General features: G+C 36.0%; 1 protein-coding gene across 6 annotated transcripts in view; it reads right to left on the bottom strand.

The window, feature by feature from the left end:
* The window catches only part of LOC127879592 (uncharacterized), a 64,790-nt gene that overhangs the window by 30,119 nt on the left and 15,758 nt on the right, over positions 1 to 18,913 (bottom strand). For 3 of the 6 annotated variants that reach the window (XM_052426555.1, XM_052426561.1, XM_052426568.1), the window contains exons 2-4: positions 9,540 to 11,429; positions 9,094 to 9,228; positions 5,728 to 6,778 (exon numbers count right to left, since the gene is read on the bottom strand). In XM_052426555.1, the coding sequence (XP_052282515.1) occupies positions 5,728 to 6,778; positions 9,094 to 9,228; positions 9,540 to 11,415 (3,062 nt within the window). In that variant the 5' untranslated portion in view covers positions 11,416 to 11,429. Of the gene's footprint in view, positions 1 to 5,727; positions 6,779 to 9,093; positions 9,229 to 9,539; positions 11,430 to 12,216; positions 12,397 to 12,649; positions 12,926 to 18,913 lie in introns of those variants that run through there. The other 3 variants (XM_052426547.1, XM_052426572.1, XM_052426582.1) reach the window with 3 other exon arrangements.

The raw sequence follows: 18,913 nt of genomic DNA, 5'->3' as shown, positions 1-18,913 counted from the left end.
AACATTGCCATCTAAGAATTAATATACTTGAAATAATCTCACAGTCATGTACATAATATTTAAATATCTCTTACAAAAACATAATTGACATGCAGATATTCAGGAATATCAAGTAGAATCTACATACCGTAGGTTTCCACGTATAGCGCGCAGTGTTTTACCTCCAAAATTCCAATTAAAAAGCTGGTGCGCGCTATACATTGATACAACACTATCCTGGCTGCTAAATTGGTAAAAAATATGTTGTGTAATCGTAAATAATAAAATGGCTGCCATGTTTTTTTTCCAGAAAACTACCACCCTATAATCAGGGCTCGCGCTGTCGTTCGCCACTTGAGCCATTTTCGAAAATATTGAGAATTTGGCTCAGGAAAAATCCGATTTGCGAAAATACTAAAATCTCGTAAAATTTCATTGAAAACAGCCGCCATTTTAACCCGAAACTGGTTTTCTATATTTTTTTCTTTGTTTCAATGAAAGTATTCGCAATTTGAACAGTGAACGAAAACCGGTCTGCACCTGTATCGAGACATCGCTTGACCTTATTGTTATTGAAGTGCACATGGTAGCTGGCCAATCAAAACTGAGCTCGCTTACACATGAAATATGTTGTTGAATGAAACGTAAAAATGGGTGGAGCTATAAATACCCAGTTAATATTGTCGTCTGCAAACAAAATAGCGGCAGGTCACAAATGTCGTATTATAAGATTAAAAATGAAAATAAGCGTGACAATAAATTAATTATGTCCAAGCTGACTTTCGATCTAAATTAAAGAGTGATAATTAAATAATTAGTTATTTGTCGTCGATGTTAAAACTTTCTGCCGAATTTCAATTTAAATAAAAAGGTGATCATTAATTTATTTGATCGTTTTACTCACACAGTATGCTAACTAACAGCGGTGTATTTTAATCAAAGGAAAAATTAATTAAAGTATAGCATAATCGTACAGACTGAGGAGGCCATTGTCGAAACAACAAGAAGTCGCTACTTGTAGATATGAATGCGGTAGAAGAAGTTTTGGTCGAAAATAAATTTGTTTGAATAAACTTGCGGACATTTCTTTTTATGTCTTTACACTTCTTTATTGATGAATTCCGATGGGGATTGTTGTCGACAGTCCGGAGAGCAGGCAAGGGTAGGTGCGAACGAGGTCTTTTTTGCGGGTAGCAGTAGGTGTGACAGGGGGTCATTTTGCACTTCGTAATTGGCAGATGTTATTGAGTAATATGTGCCACGACGCTAATTGACATTTGAGACTCTAATTGACACTTGAGAACGTGAAGATATGCAATTGCATTTTGTGAGAATAAATATTGAACGTTTAACAGTGGTGTACTTCAACAACTGTATCCCTGTCTCCCATGCAACATTCAAATTAACCGGTAATGCCCATGCTTTTCCCGTGGAAAAATCGCACGATGTACACTAATTCTTATTTTCTCACGTTTTTCACGAAATGCAAGTGGACTGTAAATCTTTTGCTAGAAAATTACAAAATTGTCAGAAAAGTATAGTGCTATGCAACCCATGCTCCTTATCATAATGACCGTTAATGACGCTTCATATTTTGAATGCTTAAGCCCCTCATTATTGGATTGTGCAATAGTAATATGGCGGTCATTTTCGGTCCGATTTGGTGGTTTTATTGTCTTTAAATATTTTTTTCCATATTTTTGCATTAAAAAAACAGCCTGCGCGCTATACACGGGAGCGCGCTATACGTGGAAACCTACGGTACAATAACAGTGTACCAGCTAGGATTTGAAAAGGGCAGGGAGGCTATTTTGTCACAAAGGCACTTTTAAGCGCGCAGTATTTTGTGAAAAGGGTACTTTCGAGCCGCAGTCATATCCTGAAGGCTCCCTGTTGGATATTCATTTTTATATTATTAATAATTGTTAGAATATATTATTTCCATTATTATAAAACCATGTAAACAAGCAAATTCGTTGAATTGATATCCCCCGCCTATATACTTCTGGACACAAAAGTGTTATATTTGACACTAAAAAAGCATTTTTTTTGAAGATACAAAGGGCCATAACTCTGTTATTATCAGATGGTGTACAATGCAATTTGGCGTGCATCATCCTATTATCAATATATATACTCATACCAAGTTTCAATGAAATCAGCCAAAGCACTTCCAAGATATGGCACCGGACACAAAAGTGACGGACAAACGGACGGACAGCGCCAAAACAATATCCCTCCGCCTCTGGCGGGGGATATATACTCGTACCAAGTTTCAATGAAATCTGCCAAAGCATTTCCAAGATATGGCTCCGGACACAAAAGTGCCTATAGTAAAAAGCATTTTTTCAAGATACAAAGGGCCATAACTCTGTTTTTAACATATGGTATACAATGCCATTTGGCGTGCGTCATCCTCTTATGCATATATATACTCAAACTAAGTTTCAATGAAATCCGCCAAAGCACTTCCAAGATATGGCTCCGGACACAAAAGTGCCTGTAGTAAAAAGCATTTTTTCAAGATACAAAGGGCCATAACTCTGTTTTTAACAGATGGTGTACAATGCCATTTGGCGTGCATCATCCTCTTATGCATATATATATACTCATACCAAGTTTCAATGAAATCCGCCAAAGCACTTCCAAGATATGGCTCCGGACACAAAAGTGCCTATAGTAAAAAGCATTTTTTCAAGATACAAAGGGCCATACCTCTGTTTTTAACAGATGGTGTACAATGCCATTTGGCGTGCATCATCCTCTTATGCATATATATACTCATACCAAGTTTCAATGAAATCCGCCAAAGCACTTCCAAGATATGGCTCCGGACACAAAAGTGCCGGACGGACGGCTGGCCGGACGGACGGACAACGCCAAAACATTATCCCTTCGCCTCTGGCAGGGAGAGGCGGAGGATAATAAAATGTCTACAATGAGTAATAAATAAATATCAATGCAATACGAGATCAATAAATTATAATATGTCTAAAAAAAAAACTTTTTTTTTTAAATAAAAGGGCAGGGCGGGGCCTCGGAAGGGCAGCGCGGAGCTTTTGAAGGGCAGGGCAGGGCGCCCTTTCATTTAGGCCTAGCTGGAGCACTGCAATAAGTAAAATTTTGTTGTAATTACTTAATACATGAACAATTATAAACATAAAGAAATTAAAATATTTGATATTCGTATACATGCAGGGCCCTCAATCTATCAAATCTTCCGCCGAATTTCGGCAGCAGTCCCCAACCTGAAAAGTATATTTTTTTCCCCAAAAAACTGATTTTTTTCCCCCTCAGAAAATGTAAAAAAAATATATATAAAATCGCCGATTTATAGTTGAAAATTGACTCCAATATATCACGGTTTGTTATATCGCTTTGTCCAATATAGTCCTAACGAAAAAGTCTTGTTTCCGGTTACCTGACCGACCCTGTTAAACTGCCGATTAAAAAGTTTTTTCTGTTATAAAATTTGCATCCGAATTTAAAGTCCGAAATTTACGCAACTGCGGAAAGCATCTCAATTGTTCAGAACCGTTATTTTTGTTAATGTTTTGTTTCATTGACATTTATTCTAATCAATAAATACTTTATTCAAAATGCAGTCTTCAGTTTTGAAAGAAAATTTATTTGTACAGTAATATACAGATATAGACAAAAGTTTTTTCTGTTACAAAATCCGCATCCGAATTTTATGTCCGAAATTTACGCAACTGCTGAAAGCGTCTGAATCGCTCAGAACTGTTATTTTTGTTAATGTTTTGTTTCATTCACATTTATTCTAGTCAATAAATGCTTTATTCAAGATGCAGTATTTAGTTTTCAAAGAATATTTATTTGTACAATAATTTACAGAGAAAGACAATCTGGATCAAACATCTTATTAAGAACTATATCTGAAAGTTAGTACTATGTCGTCATGCATTTCAAACTGCTGATACCTAAAAATAATGACATTCTCATTGAGTTAAATATTCAATTAAGTGTTGTGGTAAGAAAAAAAAGCCTACCTACCAACCCACATTTAAATTAGATTACTGTTATATTGTCATTAGATTGAGTAAAAGTCCACCTTTCTGTCCTATAGACAGTCACATATATAGAAATATATGTTTATAACAGTTAAACACAGTTGTTGTTGTTTTTTATAAAAATTCCCCCATTTACAAAAAATTCCCCCTCTAATGGGCTGCGGACCCCTTCCCCCAAAGTAGTGTGAGGGCGCTGACATGGCAATGGTCCTTCTGCAACTTATTAGTATGTAATGTTGATCAGAAGTTATTTAGAAATTTCTACTTCTAGTTGACTCTTGCATCAATTTTAATACACTTTAGATTATTTAGAGTTCATAGTACTGAAGAAACATTAAACCCTATGAATCACTCCAGTGTTATCTCTTTGTAATAATCATGTTGACCAAATGACTGACTCACCCACCCACTCCTTGAGCCAGAAACTCAGAAATAGAGTAGCTACATGTATGATGACATGTTGATTTAGTGCAGGAAGCCATCTAAAACATCTGGTTTTAGTTGTAAAAGGCAGCTTAGCATTTCAACATGGGGCCCTCCATTCATTAAGGGGAATAGTGACAGAACACTTATTATCCTTTAAACATTTTAGTAATTGTAACTAAAGTGCATGTCCAAAGCTTATCCCCAATTTCAGGTATTTTGAAACATGATTATATTGTTTTTTGTAAACTTTCACATCATCAATGTTGTAGAAATAATGGAGCAAATGTACCCAGTAATTTATGACGTATGTGTGAATCCATTTTTAAAAGATGATAAACAAAATTTATAATGCTACATATTAAAGTGGTAAAGATATTCTGAGAACTTAAGTTACTAGCATAACAATCCTACCAGAAGAAACGCCAAATATTATTAGTATGAAACTAAGGCCTCCGATAGAAACATGTAAAGCAAAATCTAAGTTTGAAACTCTTTTTTTCTATTAGTTAATAAATATTCTGTCAATAATAAGAACCCCAGTCCTTTATCACTCTTGTAGGAGTCACAAAAAATGTCCTTGGGACCCATTCCATTTCTTCAACACACAGAAAACATACAAGGTTTGGAGCTTAAAATCATTAATTTCTGGCAACATTCCTCTGGAATCCAGATTTTAACCCTATCAGCAGGAACTCTCTGCCATTATTAATTATATCTCAAATTATGGCACTTATGGCAATTAAACACCAGACATCAAACTGGATGATGGTAAGAACATTATGTAATAATTGGCTCGCATAAAAATGTTCACTGAAAATAATTACTTTCAGCTTCAGTAACTCACTGGTTACAAATAAGGTGAAGAAATATACGCACTGTTTATTAGTCTACTCATGCACATTTAATTACAAAAAGCCATATTTTTAATAACATACAAATGGTCTGTAGCAAGAAGTTCAAGGTTACATAAATAGTAACTAGGTCAACATTCACTGTTCGCAAATACATTTGAGCCATTTGCTCTGGCAAAACCAGGCTTAATCATTTGCTACGTAAATCATCCTCACAGGCTTATTGGAAACAATACTTTCCGCCTAGACTGGATTGTGTTTAGAAGAGGCTTTATTTAAACAAACAATTCCATGAAAGTTGAAAGTGTGAAACAGTAAAATGGTGCATTTGAAACAATACTATTGTCACCAAATGAACCATTTTATGTATCTATGAGAATTGGTCTATTTTTAATATTCAATAATCATAACAAATTTTGCAAGAATTCAACATAACCTACTTGTGAGATGCAATGATGCAGTGATTGTCTGCTCCAGCTGGTAACCGTGGCAGCGGAACTGGGCCCCACATCTGCACCACCTGCTCTGGCATGATGCAGAACCTTGTCTCATAGTTGCCAGGCACCAGAAACAGCATCGTTGGGCCCTGCTTTGGAGGCTCAATGCTGGCGGTAAAGGTGGCCTTGAGATTGTGCTCATAATCAATGGTAACCGTATCCGTGAGATTGGAGGGCTCCGATTGGTTCATTGGAATTCCCTCGACAACTGGCATCAGATGGAACATTTGTTGACCGATGTCTTCATCGTGACCTGTGCAGGCAAAGCCAACCTGGCTGGTCATGTTGAATTTGATTCTATCATATTCCTTTGTGTCAAACAAAAAGTGGGCTAATCCCTTTTTAGTGTTTTCGAATTCGATCTTTTTCTTGTTTCCCTTCAATTGTTTGATGACAGGACCATCTCTTTCGTTGGTGCCGATTGCCAGTTTTACACTATATTTGTTCACCTCCTCTGGAAGGCCTTCTATTTGAACTTTGTCCAGGTTGATTGTAGCTTTCTTTGTACTGAATGTGTAAGTTTCAACTGGTTCAATGAGTGACATTCGTTCGCACAATATGGGTGGATCACCTCGAAACATGCCCCCAAAGGATGTGAATGAATCATTGAATAGCTCCTTCCACAAGTCCCTTGTCCTGTTGTCAGCGCGGACAAGGGCTGAACCAGCTGCACGATTGTTGACTGAATCATCATGGACAAGAGTCTGACCTAGCACTTTTGTTGTGTCGTGTTTGTAGGCAGATGGTTGCAGCATATGCGTATGCCACATAAGATCAATATCGTAACATGGCACCAACATCTCACTTGGGTTCTGGTGCTTGAGAAACAGGAAGCGCTGGTAGCGTTTTTGGGCGGCCTTGAGGAAGGTCTTGTCATGGTAGTGAGCCAGCGAGGTCTGGTAGTAGAAGACGCGCTGGCGACATATGGCAGCAAATATGTGGTATGATGACCTCTGTTCGTAACCTTCCTCTGGAATCTTCGGCTCACTAGGTTCTAGAATAAACACGTAACATTTCTGTTTTATAATGATGTTCTTAGCAAATACACTGTAACTCCAATATAACGCGCTCGGTTATAACGCTGAATAAATATAATGGGGGGGTGCTTGGGTCCCGTTTTTTCTCCAACCTTCCATTTCTGATTCAAATCCATGTTATGTAACTTTATGTATTTTCAGAAAATTCAAAGTTGGCGGCGGTCACATCTTGATTGCTTTATTCAACCGTCTGTTTTACTGATTTTAATCGCTTCTTGGTTAAACAACACTAGCAGCTAATTGGTCTTAATCTGTTGTGTAATGTCAATAAAGGTGTGAAAAACTCGCTGTCAGTGTTTATAACATGTATTCCTTATCAGAGCGGTTCGGTGCGCTAATTTCAATAAGTTAAGTGCAAGCGGGATAATTATCAAATTAAAGTTATTCAAAAGATTAAAACATACTTACTTTGATATGATTGCAGTTTTACTATATTAAAAGAGCGGCTGTGAAATACACTGCGCACAATATAAAACAAGTTTTTCTGTCATTTCATTATCATTCTAGTATTTAGACATTTAATCTTTCAGTTTTGTGTACGAGAAATTAATTAAATAATCCAGACGATTTATGTACATGCTAACGCATTGTAATTGTTAACTTCACTTTCTTATTTCTGCCCGGTGGCAGAAAGTCCCCAGGAAGCATGTTTTTTGCATGTGCATATGACGCAATCAAAATTTTATTTGTACATGTATCGTATTGCATTCAATCTAAATTTAAATTCGCTCGTCCAATGAAAGCTCTGCCCCATAATGCACTGTTCTCTTTACACTTCTATGAAATTCCTAAACATATTTATCGTCATAAATATTCAAGATTATTATTTTTTAAGTTATGTTGTAACTTTATTGGATTATCGGATAAATGTCCACATTAGAAAAGTGGTATGTATACTGTTAACGATACGATTCGGTTTATATGCATGTATTTGCGGATGACAACACAGCATGGTAATAAACAGGACCTATATTATAGGCTATAATACACCTGTTTTTTATAGCCCCCTGCAAAAAATGAGCTAAAAACTTATAACGCGGATCCGTTTATAACGCTGTTTCGCGGCTTGGACCCCATTGACCACGCTATATTGGAGTTACAGTGTATTGAAAATCCTATAACTGTTATTATGTGACCACAAGAAAAATCACACTTTAATCATTTGACATCACCATTGTGTTAATGACTCAATTATTGGACAATGTGAAAAACAAACAATATTTACATTTAGTCATGTTATTCAAAACCATAATGTTCCTATGGTTATATCACATTACACTGGAGTTCTACATAATATTCAGCCATCAACCCATAATTTAAATTGATTTTGAGATTGCAAACCATAGTGTGTCAGCAGTAAAAGCATGCATGGCTGAAATTTTAAGATATCTCATTTAAGGTTGACTGGTGACTAAGCCATTTGCAGAATTGATTATTTTTGCACATATTTTTTTAGAAAAACATTATCTTTTAATTATCAGGGCTCGAATTTAACTTTTTTTCTACTTGCAAAACATTGCGAGCAGCTTTAATACCAACTCGCAAAATCAAAAACATTCTCGCAAATTTTGCTGGAAACATAAAAAAGCACGTTTGGACATTAGTTTAGTACTATTAAAGCAAAATCAAAAGTACTAAACATACACATTTTATTTCTGCAATCATACAATTACAAAGATATCAGTTCCTTGGACCTTTAGGGTATAGTTTTCAAATATAAGTGTGTCGTGTTCACTCAGAAAACAAAGTTAAAGTGTCAGTTTGGGATATTTTGTAATGGGTTTTCAATTATTTAAAAAATCAGCTATGATATCGTGTGTTGAGTGCGACGTCACCAAAATACATCTCAACGGTTTACTTTGCTTAATCTTTTGTATTGTTATTTCCGTCTGTAGGCAAAAAGAAACTAGTTATTTTTCGCTTCGACGCCATGTCTGATCAAGTTCAATGAACACATGTGAATAGTCGACTGTTTCACGTTCTTTGTACCAATACCATCCGCGTATCTGTACTACAAGTATACCAGTCTACATACAAGGTGCGCCCTTCCGCATACAGGTATTCGGACGTTCTATAAATTGACCTACGGTTTAGCGTTCACGACATCGAGCGAATTTTATTATAGCATTATTACTTTTTTTTTTCCACTATTTCTTTACTTGCAAAAAAACACTAGTGGCTTAAAACTTAAGTCGCAATCGGTATTTTTCACTCGCATTTTGCGAGTGTGCGAGTGTTAATTTCGAGCCCTGATTTTATGCAAAGTTTGAACCTTTGGTAAGTTTTGCCTCCATTGCCTGTTCAGGTTCTGGTTGTTCTGTGACTGCTGGTGCTTGTTCAGAAGTTGAAGGCTGATCTGCCCCGTCTGTTAGACTTTTATCAGTTTGTCCAGCCTTTGCCTCTGCAACTAGTAATGCATCACAGATATCACCTCTGCCAGCTGAGGTTTTACATCTGATTTAAAAATACATGTAACTAAACAATTATGAATATCTGATTACTGATAAATTGGTATTTTGGTAGATTTTACTGAAAATTGAACACAAATTACTTGATTCTAATGAGAACAAGATAAAGTAACGGGAGTTTCGAGGGGTTAAATTATGATGAACGGGATTGGAAATTATCTTTTTTGTATGATTCAATACAATTATAAATGTTAGGAACAAAACTATGTTAACAGCATTGATATGTAAATGACAATAATCATTAACAAACCTGCTACATTGTTGTCTTTTTCCACTGTTTCTTCAGTTTTCTCTTCAGTCTTAACTTCCTCAGTCTCACCGTCAGCTTTTTTCTCTGCAACAACCTCATCCCCTAGGGCAACAGGGATTTCTTCCTTAATGACTGACTCCTTGTAAACCAGTTCTATCTCAAATGGTTCCTTTGGATACTTAGCAGTCCAATATTTCCTAGATTTTTCTAAAGCTTTAGTTCTATCTTTTTCACTCATGACTTTATGCTCCACTAACAATCTCACTTGTGTTTTACAGTCTTTTTCATATGTTACTGGTGAAAGCATGTGACAATGCCAGATCCATTCAATATCTAAAGGTGCAGCTAAACACTCCTTTTTGTGTTCTGCTGCAAGTGGGAGCCAAAAGGCTTCATACCTTCTTATAGCCTTCTTGAATAACCATTCTTCATACAAACCAGGGTTGTTGTTAACCGTTTTCAAGAAATGCAAATGCTTGAGTGACCCTTCAACAAGATCCATTCCAAATTTGATCTTATTCTTGAAATTCTTTTTATTAATCTTTTGTGAGACCTGTGGACTTGACAACTGATCCGGTTGCTCTGTTTCTGGCCTGTCTGCACTTGAACTGGTAGATGGACTACCAGGAGGACTAGCTTCCTCATCAGACTTTACCTGTGGTATTACTATGGCTACAGGTTGTGTTACTATGGCAACAGGTTGAGCAGAAGGAGCTGGTTGGGCAGGAGGAGCAGCTTTGGGTTCCTGCTCAGGTTCTTTTCTTTCAAGCTCAGGCGATGGTTTGACAACAGGTTTTATTTCTGGTTGTGGGGGAACTACTGCTACACTTTGGCTTGGAGGAGTGGGTGACTCTAGAGACTGGTTTGACTCTTTGCTTGGTGTTGACCCACCACTGACCCTTTTGAGAGGAACACTGTCATCGAGTGGTGGTGGAGGTGGTGGAGTTTCATTAACAAGTGGAGGTGGTGGTGGGGGAGGTGTTTCCTCCTCGTCTTCCTCAGCTGGCTTGTTGTCTATAACAATGGCTGGCTCTGAGTATGACATGTGCTGCTGTTTTGCTTCTGTTGGCTCCTCTGTGTCAGAAGTAGGCTCCTCTACAACAGGTGCTTCATGTACGACTTCCACTGGCTCATCTCCAGGCACAGGATCTTCTTGGTGAACAGTCTCTTCTACCTCAGGTTCCAGTCCTGGCTCATCAGCGTCTGACTCATGCTTTGTTTCCCCAAAGTCAATGAGCTGCTCTTGAGTCTCTTCGCATTCTTGCTCTGTGGGCTTCTCATGCTCATCCTCTAGTCCACCATCTGACACAAGCTCTTCTTCGGACAAGTAATCTGTCAATCTCTGAGGAGGTTCAAGTGATTGCCTAGCATTTGCCTCATCATTATCACTTACATTCATAAGTTCATCGTTATCATCCATACACTGATCATCCACTACCTCGGGATCGACACTAGATTCAATAACTTCATCCATTGCCGTTTCATCAACAGGCTCATCATTAATGAGTTCAGCTGGCACTTCATCAGTTTCCTCTGCCTCACCTTCACGCTCCTCAACTCCAGTCTCAGCTGGTGGGGGAGGTAACTCGGGAACCAATTCAGGAGGTGGGGGTAATTCATCACCACCTATGGAGTCTTCATCCTCCATTCCACCATTAACTCTATGTTCTGCTTCATTATCACCATTTACCTCAACCTCGTCACTGTCAATATCTCCATTCAATCCAGTTTTATTTTCATGATCCATATCTGATTCTTGTAGTCCATTAGCATACTCAGATTTCAAATCATGAATGTCATAGTTCTCTTTGCCATTGACAACTGGTAAGTCCTTAGTAACCGGGATCGGTTCCAAAACTGGCTCTGTTTCACTCATTGTGTGTGCTTAAACTGAAATTAATATAATACAAATTGAAATATTATTAATTTTCAATAATTATTTTTGAATGCATAATATCATGTCTAAATCCAATAACTAACACTGTACACTATTTATTAAATTATAATGTATAACTTATCTCTAATGAAATACCCATCCACATGGTTCATAGCATAATTAATAAGTTGTCAATATAAACAAAGGCTTTACTTGAAAAAAAAACACGCACACAAAACTTCAACACCAAATATATTCAAATCCATCTACACAATCCACATCATAAATTACATGTTCTGGTTAGGCCAGACTCAACTTGGCAGAAATTGCAAAACCTAGCTTACAGCCGATTCCAAAAACAGTTTCCAATAGTTCTGAGCAAATACTTTTATGATAGCAGATTTTTTTGAAAAAAAATATGGCGCTGTTCCAAGCAAAAAATGGCTGTTTGTAAGCAGTCTTCCTGCTTATGCTGAAACTGAAAGGCCATTAATGGTATAATCAATTAGCATGACAGGCATGTAATGTAATTAAGGAATGGAATATCCCACAAGGAAATTCTATATACTCAGACAAAGAAATATGATGGATAAATCCCATAGGTTTGTTTTGAACAGAATTGTGCAGTGTGAACCAGTTTGGTGTTTCCAATTTACTTCCAGTAAGTTCATATCATAATAAAATTATAAATTCTCTATGGATCAATTCACTGTTCTTAACAAAAGAAACCCACACATCAAAACACAAAAAAATAAAACTCCCTTCAACACATCTAAAAAGTTATTCATCTAATAAATCAACCTCAATTCCAAATAAAAATATCCAGTTCCACCACATCACATTATTTATTTGTAATGATGCTTACAGCTCTACACAATGCAATGCCAGTTTTCAAGCACACAATATTCCAGTTGCAACTGGGATGCTGTCAGGGAATGGGATCCCATCCACACATTGTGGCTGTGGCATTAGCACCATCAGCCAAGTCAACAGGGGGCTGATCATATATCCATGATTTGCAGATAAGATTCAGAATTAGTTTCCGTTTCCATGGAAACTATGAACTTTGACAGAAAAGCATTTGCTTATCAAGCTGTTATCAAAAGCATGTCTAAGAATGCGGAATCTTTCAATTACTTGTAAACCTTTCAAATACTTGTATTATAAACAGAACGTACATGTACCACCTTCATCATTAAACCTGGCGTAACTTTATAACTACACCATTACTTACCAAGCACACTGCCATATTTTAATCCAAGTCAACGACTGATTGATTTATTGCATCTTCCAATTATAATCATTAGTTTCTGTATCTTTTTTTAATTTGGTCATAAAAATCAAACTCTATGAAACTCTCCAGAATATAATTAAGTTCAGGAAAAAGAAACAAACACCCAGCTGAGGCAGAAGCTTAAGTCAGAATGATAGCTTAACACACTAGAGCAACATTTTAAACAGCTAGAGTACAGCTATACATGTCTCTGAGCAATATGAAAAATAGAGTGGCAGCCTCTTCCGATTTCTGTAAACTTTGACACAATTCAATGTACTTGAAACGTATTTAAGTGATTTCAATTGTCAAGCCACATGACATTAAAAAAATGACATTTACAATGTAAATAAAATACTCTATGTGAACAACAATACACACTTTTTAATAAAATGTCCGTTTCATTTGTTGGTCAATAGTAAAATCAAGAATATGTGTTAAACACACATGTTCCTCTCTCTCCCAGAAAGGTTCTGGATAGTTTTTTTGTTGTTGTTTTTTTTTGGTTCTGGATAGTTAAGTTTTGACTATAAATGTTTTTTAAGAATTTCGTAAACACAAACGTTTGCCATTTGTTGGAAATATACAGGAAAGTTGGTTTATTGGAACTACTCTGCGTTTCGCGGAAAACCGAGACAGATGTATTAATTGTTTCAAAGCTTATGCCGAATAATTATAATTGCAAATAATTGTGACTGAACATGTATGAATCATGTGTTCAATATCAACGAACATGCATGAATCATGTGTTCAATATCAACAAACATGGATTAATCATGTGTTCAAAATCAACAAACATGGATTAATCATGTGTTCAATATCAATGAACATGCGTGAATCATCTATTCAATATCAATGAACATGCATGAATTATGTGTTCAATATCAACAAACATGGATTAATCATGTGTTCAATATCAATGAACATGCGTGAATCATCTGTTCAATATCAATGAACATGCATGAATCATGTGTTCAATATCAACAAACATGGATTAATCACGTGTTCAATATCAACGAACATGCGTGAATCATCTGTTCAATATCGACAAACATGTGTGAATCACGTGTTCAATATCAATGAACATGCGTGAATCACGTGTTTAATATCAACGGACATGCATGAATCATGTGTTCAATATCAACGGACATGCATGAATCATGTGTTCAATATCAAATAACATGCATGAATCATGTGTTCAATATCAATGAACATGTGTGAATCACGTGTTTAATATCAACGGACATGCATGAATTATGTGTTCAATATCAATGAACATGCGTGAATCATCTGTTCAATATCAATGAACATGCATGAATCATGTGTTCAATATCAACAAACATGGATTAATCACGTGTTCAATATCAACGAACATGCGTGAATCATCTGTTCAATATCGACAAACATGTGTGAATCATGTGTTCAATATCAACGACCATGCATGAATCACGTGTTCAATATCAACGAACATGCGTGAACCATCTGTTCAATATCGACAAACATGTGTGAATCAACGTGTTCAATATCAATGAACATGCATGAATCATGTGTTCAATATCAATGAACATGCGTGAATCACGTGTTTAATATCAACGGACATGCATGAATCATGTGTTCAATATCAACTAACATGCATGAATCATGTGTTCAATATCAATGAACATGCGTGAATCACGTGTTTAATATCAACGGACATGCATGAATCATGTGTTCAATATCAACTAACATGCATGAATCACATGTTCAATATCAATGAACATGCATGAATCATGTTTCAATATCAACACATAGGTGAGAGCTCTGAACACCTTCGTTCTCAGTAAAAGATTCAAAAGGCAGAGCTATGCATGCGCTATTACACAGTTGGTTTAGCATGTTGAGTAAGACAAAGGAAGCCAATTTTATTAAAGAGAAAGTGTTGTTTTATGGCTTCTTGACAGGAAGTGGCTTTTCATTGATTACGTCAAACTGACATTAAATCAGTGATCAAGTTTGTCCCTTAACGATCAATAGATTTCCAAATTGTATCACCACCAGGTCACTGAATAGAATATTTGGACTTCAAAATATCAATTCGAAAATCAGCGGGAACTGGTCGCATAAGACAAAAGCCCCTTAGTAATATAACAAGTGCATATTTTCTATCAAATTTATTCTTACTCATGCAAAAATGAATATAACAGGGCCTTCGTCAAAAAATACTTTCTATTCCTCCATCAATAATTTGATAATAAGATGTTTGATTGAAATTAAAATTCATAAATTTTGATAATAATAATGAGAAGAAGAAGAATGTACAAAATAAGACATTTCATAAAGTAACAAACTAATGATTAAACCAAATAGGAATCAATCTATCAGCTTATAAGCCATTCAAAGATAGTTCTTTCTGAAACTGACATTATGATACTAGAGCACATCAATGTACTAAATGTACCAATAAGGTAATACAATTACACAGGTAAAATGACTGACTGAAATATTAAAATACAATCCTTATGCTTACAAACCGTCAAATTAATTGGTCTTTTTTTTTTTTTAACCATGATAACTGTTCTTTACAGAATCCGGATAGTGCCATCTATAATCGCGCCCTTCTTTCATCAAGGGCGACACATGACACATGAAGCGATACACGATATTTTGCGCGACAGTCGCAGCGCCGCATGATATTTTGCGCGACAGTCGTGGCAACGCACGATATTTTGCGCTATACACGAAGCGACGCACGAGAATGTGCCACGAAATATCGCCCTTGTGTAGGTAGCCCAAAAGGTGATATATTGTGTTAAATATATCAAGCGTCGACGCGACTGTCGCCCAAAATATTGTGCGTGGCCGCGGCTGTTGCTTAAAATCTCATGCGTCACCGCAACTGTCGCGCAAAATATCGTGTATCGCTTCGTGTGTCGTGCCTCGCGTTCAAAGGGCGACACACGAAACACAAAGCAACACTTGATATTTTGCGCAACAGTCGTGCATTGCACGATATTTTATTATTCAAATATCTCCCATATTATCCTAATCTCATGTATAGCGGTCTAGTTTCAGACCGCAACACACAACGCACTTCTAGATTGTTAACAAGGTTATACTATAGCCATATAAAGAAAAATGCAAAATGCCCGCCCCCTGATGGCCATGTTTTTCAACCATTTGGAACCATTTTCAAACTGGCCCAAATTATTATTTGGACAAATCTTCCCACAAAGTTTCATGAAAATCGGCCAATAAATGTGGCCTGTAGAATGTTAACAATGCATATGTTGACGATGTACAGCAGACAACGGACGACTCGTAAATGCTCAAAATCAGCATGTTGTGCTCAGGTGAGAGAACAAATCAGACTGAGTTGGGTCATACATTCTATAAATAAGCAAACAAATGCTGATTTTAGGTCTCAAAACTCTTATGAACAGCATGCACATTATGATATTGTGATCATTTGTGCTAATTTAATGTGAAATATCATAATGCTCAACAAAATGATGAGACATAAAAAAATGTCCTTTCACTATATTCATATAAGTAATAAATAAAATATTCGACCTTTACCTTGAAGCGAGTGACATGGTTGTTGCAAGCAACATATCGTCTTGATATGATGATCATTTGTGCCAATTTGTTTTGAAATCCTATTACCGTAATTACTCTATGTTTTCGGACACTCTAAGTTTTCGGACAACCCTATTTTTAGCAAAAATAATTATTTTTCGTGACTCTTAATTTTCGGACACACGAGTTTTCGTCCATAATTAATGTCTCTAAGTTTTCGGACAGTATATTGTACAGCGCTATTTTACCAAATTTTGGTCCTGTTTTCGATATCTAATGACACTTCGATCGTGGGGTTTTACAACCAGATTTACATAATAAAACATCGCAGGTGCATGCCTGAGGGCAACGTACCATTACATTTGCGTTATTGGGTAAAAAAGCTTTCAAACCGGTATTAAACAATGGTTTCGCCCGATAACATAAGCGTTATGACAATTACCAGGGTAGTGTCAATTAACCGTTCAATTGTCTACCGCAATGGTACTACCCCTTCTCAGTAAAATAACTGTGACAAAAAATTAATAGTAAAAGCTTCAAAGTACGATGCTGCCTATTGCAAGTTTTACGAACAATGGAATGTGTTAAACAACTATCGGAAATGAACAAACAAAGAATTCATAGTTTGCTATTTTTTATTGCGTTAATTACAGGTTCATACAAGCGAGTATCGGTACATCACATGCTTATCTTTGAACTTGTTGGTCAAAGTACAACCTTGTAGTAACTTTCTGTCAAATAAATTAAGCATTTAAAATTATTTAAAATGCAGTGCAAACATATATAACTGTAATATATACTATACGGCATGGTATTTTACCAAGCGTGCTATTACCGGTAGTCGTTGATACAATTAACGCTATTTTCGGACACTTCAATTGTCAACTCTAAATTTTGGACACCTGTATTTTGTGAATATTTTTTGTATCTAAGTTTTCGGACACAAAAAAATAATTATTTTTAAGTGTCAGAAAACATAGAGTAATTACGGTATTTAAAAAAAAAGATAAAAGCAGACAAGACATGTCTTACACAATCAAACACAAATTCAGTTACTGGTACCCCTGTCAGTGTGTTTGCACCTTGGTGTGGTTGTGTGGTTGAACATTATATTGAAGTGGTTGGGCTGTATTGCAGATATAGTTTAAATACATCCAGAGAAGATAGAAATCATAGATGTTTATTGAAGGTCTGCCAATAAAATGGTAAAGTGGTATTATATATAAATAACATGGTGGAATATTTATATTTTGGAAGATAAACAACGTCTAAGTGCTACTACAAACTAGTGTACTGAATCACTTTTCTTTTGCATTCCATGTGTTATAATTTGCAATTACTGTTTTTCAGCCTTTACTCCTTATAAACACACCTTGATGCGTTTGTAGTTCCTTAAAAAATCTTTTTAAATTTAAATCTTCTTTACTATAATCAATTTTGAAGGCTTATTTTCAACCTTAAGATACTGATGAGCAGCAAATGATGCTACCTTGGAAGAAGTTTTATTATCACAAACTATCACTTTGTTGTTTGATTTCATGATTAACATAGGTGGCAAATGAGGAAAACCAACCTTAGAGACTAGAGATTAATAAATTGCACAACCACTGTGTGCATAGAAGATTACATCACCTATAAGATTAGTACATATTGCAGCAGCTTACAACATTTAGTGAGTATTCAGCAGTGTTTCAGTACTTCAGCAGTGTTTCAGTATTTCGGTAATTCTTGTGACCACAATTACACACAACTCTGCCATCAGAAATTTGACCTCAAAGGGATAATCAAGAACCGTATTTCAATTTGACTTTTATTTGCTTATGCATGCCCACAGTTCCTGTTATATATACCACGTTTTAAATTTTTCTAAATAGCATTACTGGTTAAACCCAGTAAAATAACAATTTAAAACAATCTGCATTCTCGACAGAACATATGGAATGTCAATTTTGATTTCATACAAGGCAACAAACTGCTCCTTTATTTAAGTGGAATCACTTGTTTAATGACTTTAACAAAACACTGAGTGTTTCCGTCATAAAGCATTTACAATTTTTTATTTCTCGTTCAGACACACCCAGCCTCCTCACAAAAACTGCAGAAACCAACAGAAACTTCTTTGTAAAACAATTGCGTCTTAATATACAAAGTTTTACCCACAAGTATTCTGATGACAATTAGGGAATCACTTAAGTGCATTTAAATTATGTTCAGTTTTACCATACAAGGCCATAAACTTGAAGTTACCATACAAGGCCATAAACTTGAAGTTATGTCAGACTAGACAATATTTTTACATAAAATGTTAGCAAATTTTTTGCAAGATAAATCTGAAACTGAATCAACTTTAAAGAATAAGGCTCAGAATTTGTATGAGCTGTTGTCTGAGAAACAGGGGCTAATGACGCATGTGCATTAAGTGTTGACCCATATTAAATTTTCCCTTTTTGTGTAGTTTTTTCGTTTAAAGGATTAAGTCTTCTCTATGTGAAAATCTGGTTTAGGCAGAAAGTGTCGTCCCAGATAAGTCTGTGCACAGGCTTTCCCGGGACTACACTTTAAGCACATGCATTAAATCCTGTTTTTCCAAAGCAAGGCTCATTATGAGAACAGTTCTGATTGGTTGCATCCCTACCACACACATTGTCTGGGTCAAGTTAATCAGATACC

Source organism: Dreissena polymorpha, chromosome 1 (genome assembly GCF_020536995.1).
Source record: "Dreissena polymorpha isolate Duluth1 chromosome 1, UMN_Dpol_1.0, whole genome shotgun sequence".
Classification (NCBI taxonomy): domain Eukaryota; kingdom Metazoa; phylum Mollusca; class Bivalvia; order Myida; family Dreissenidae; genus Dreissena; species Dreissena polymorpha.
Note: the sequence above shows the minus strand (reverse complement) of the source record. Positions and strands in the feature narration are given on the sequence as shown.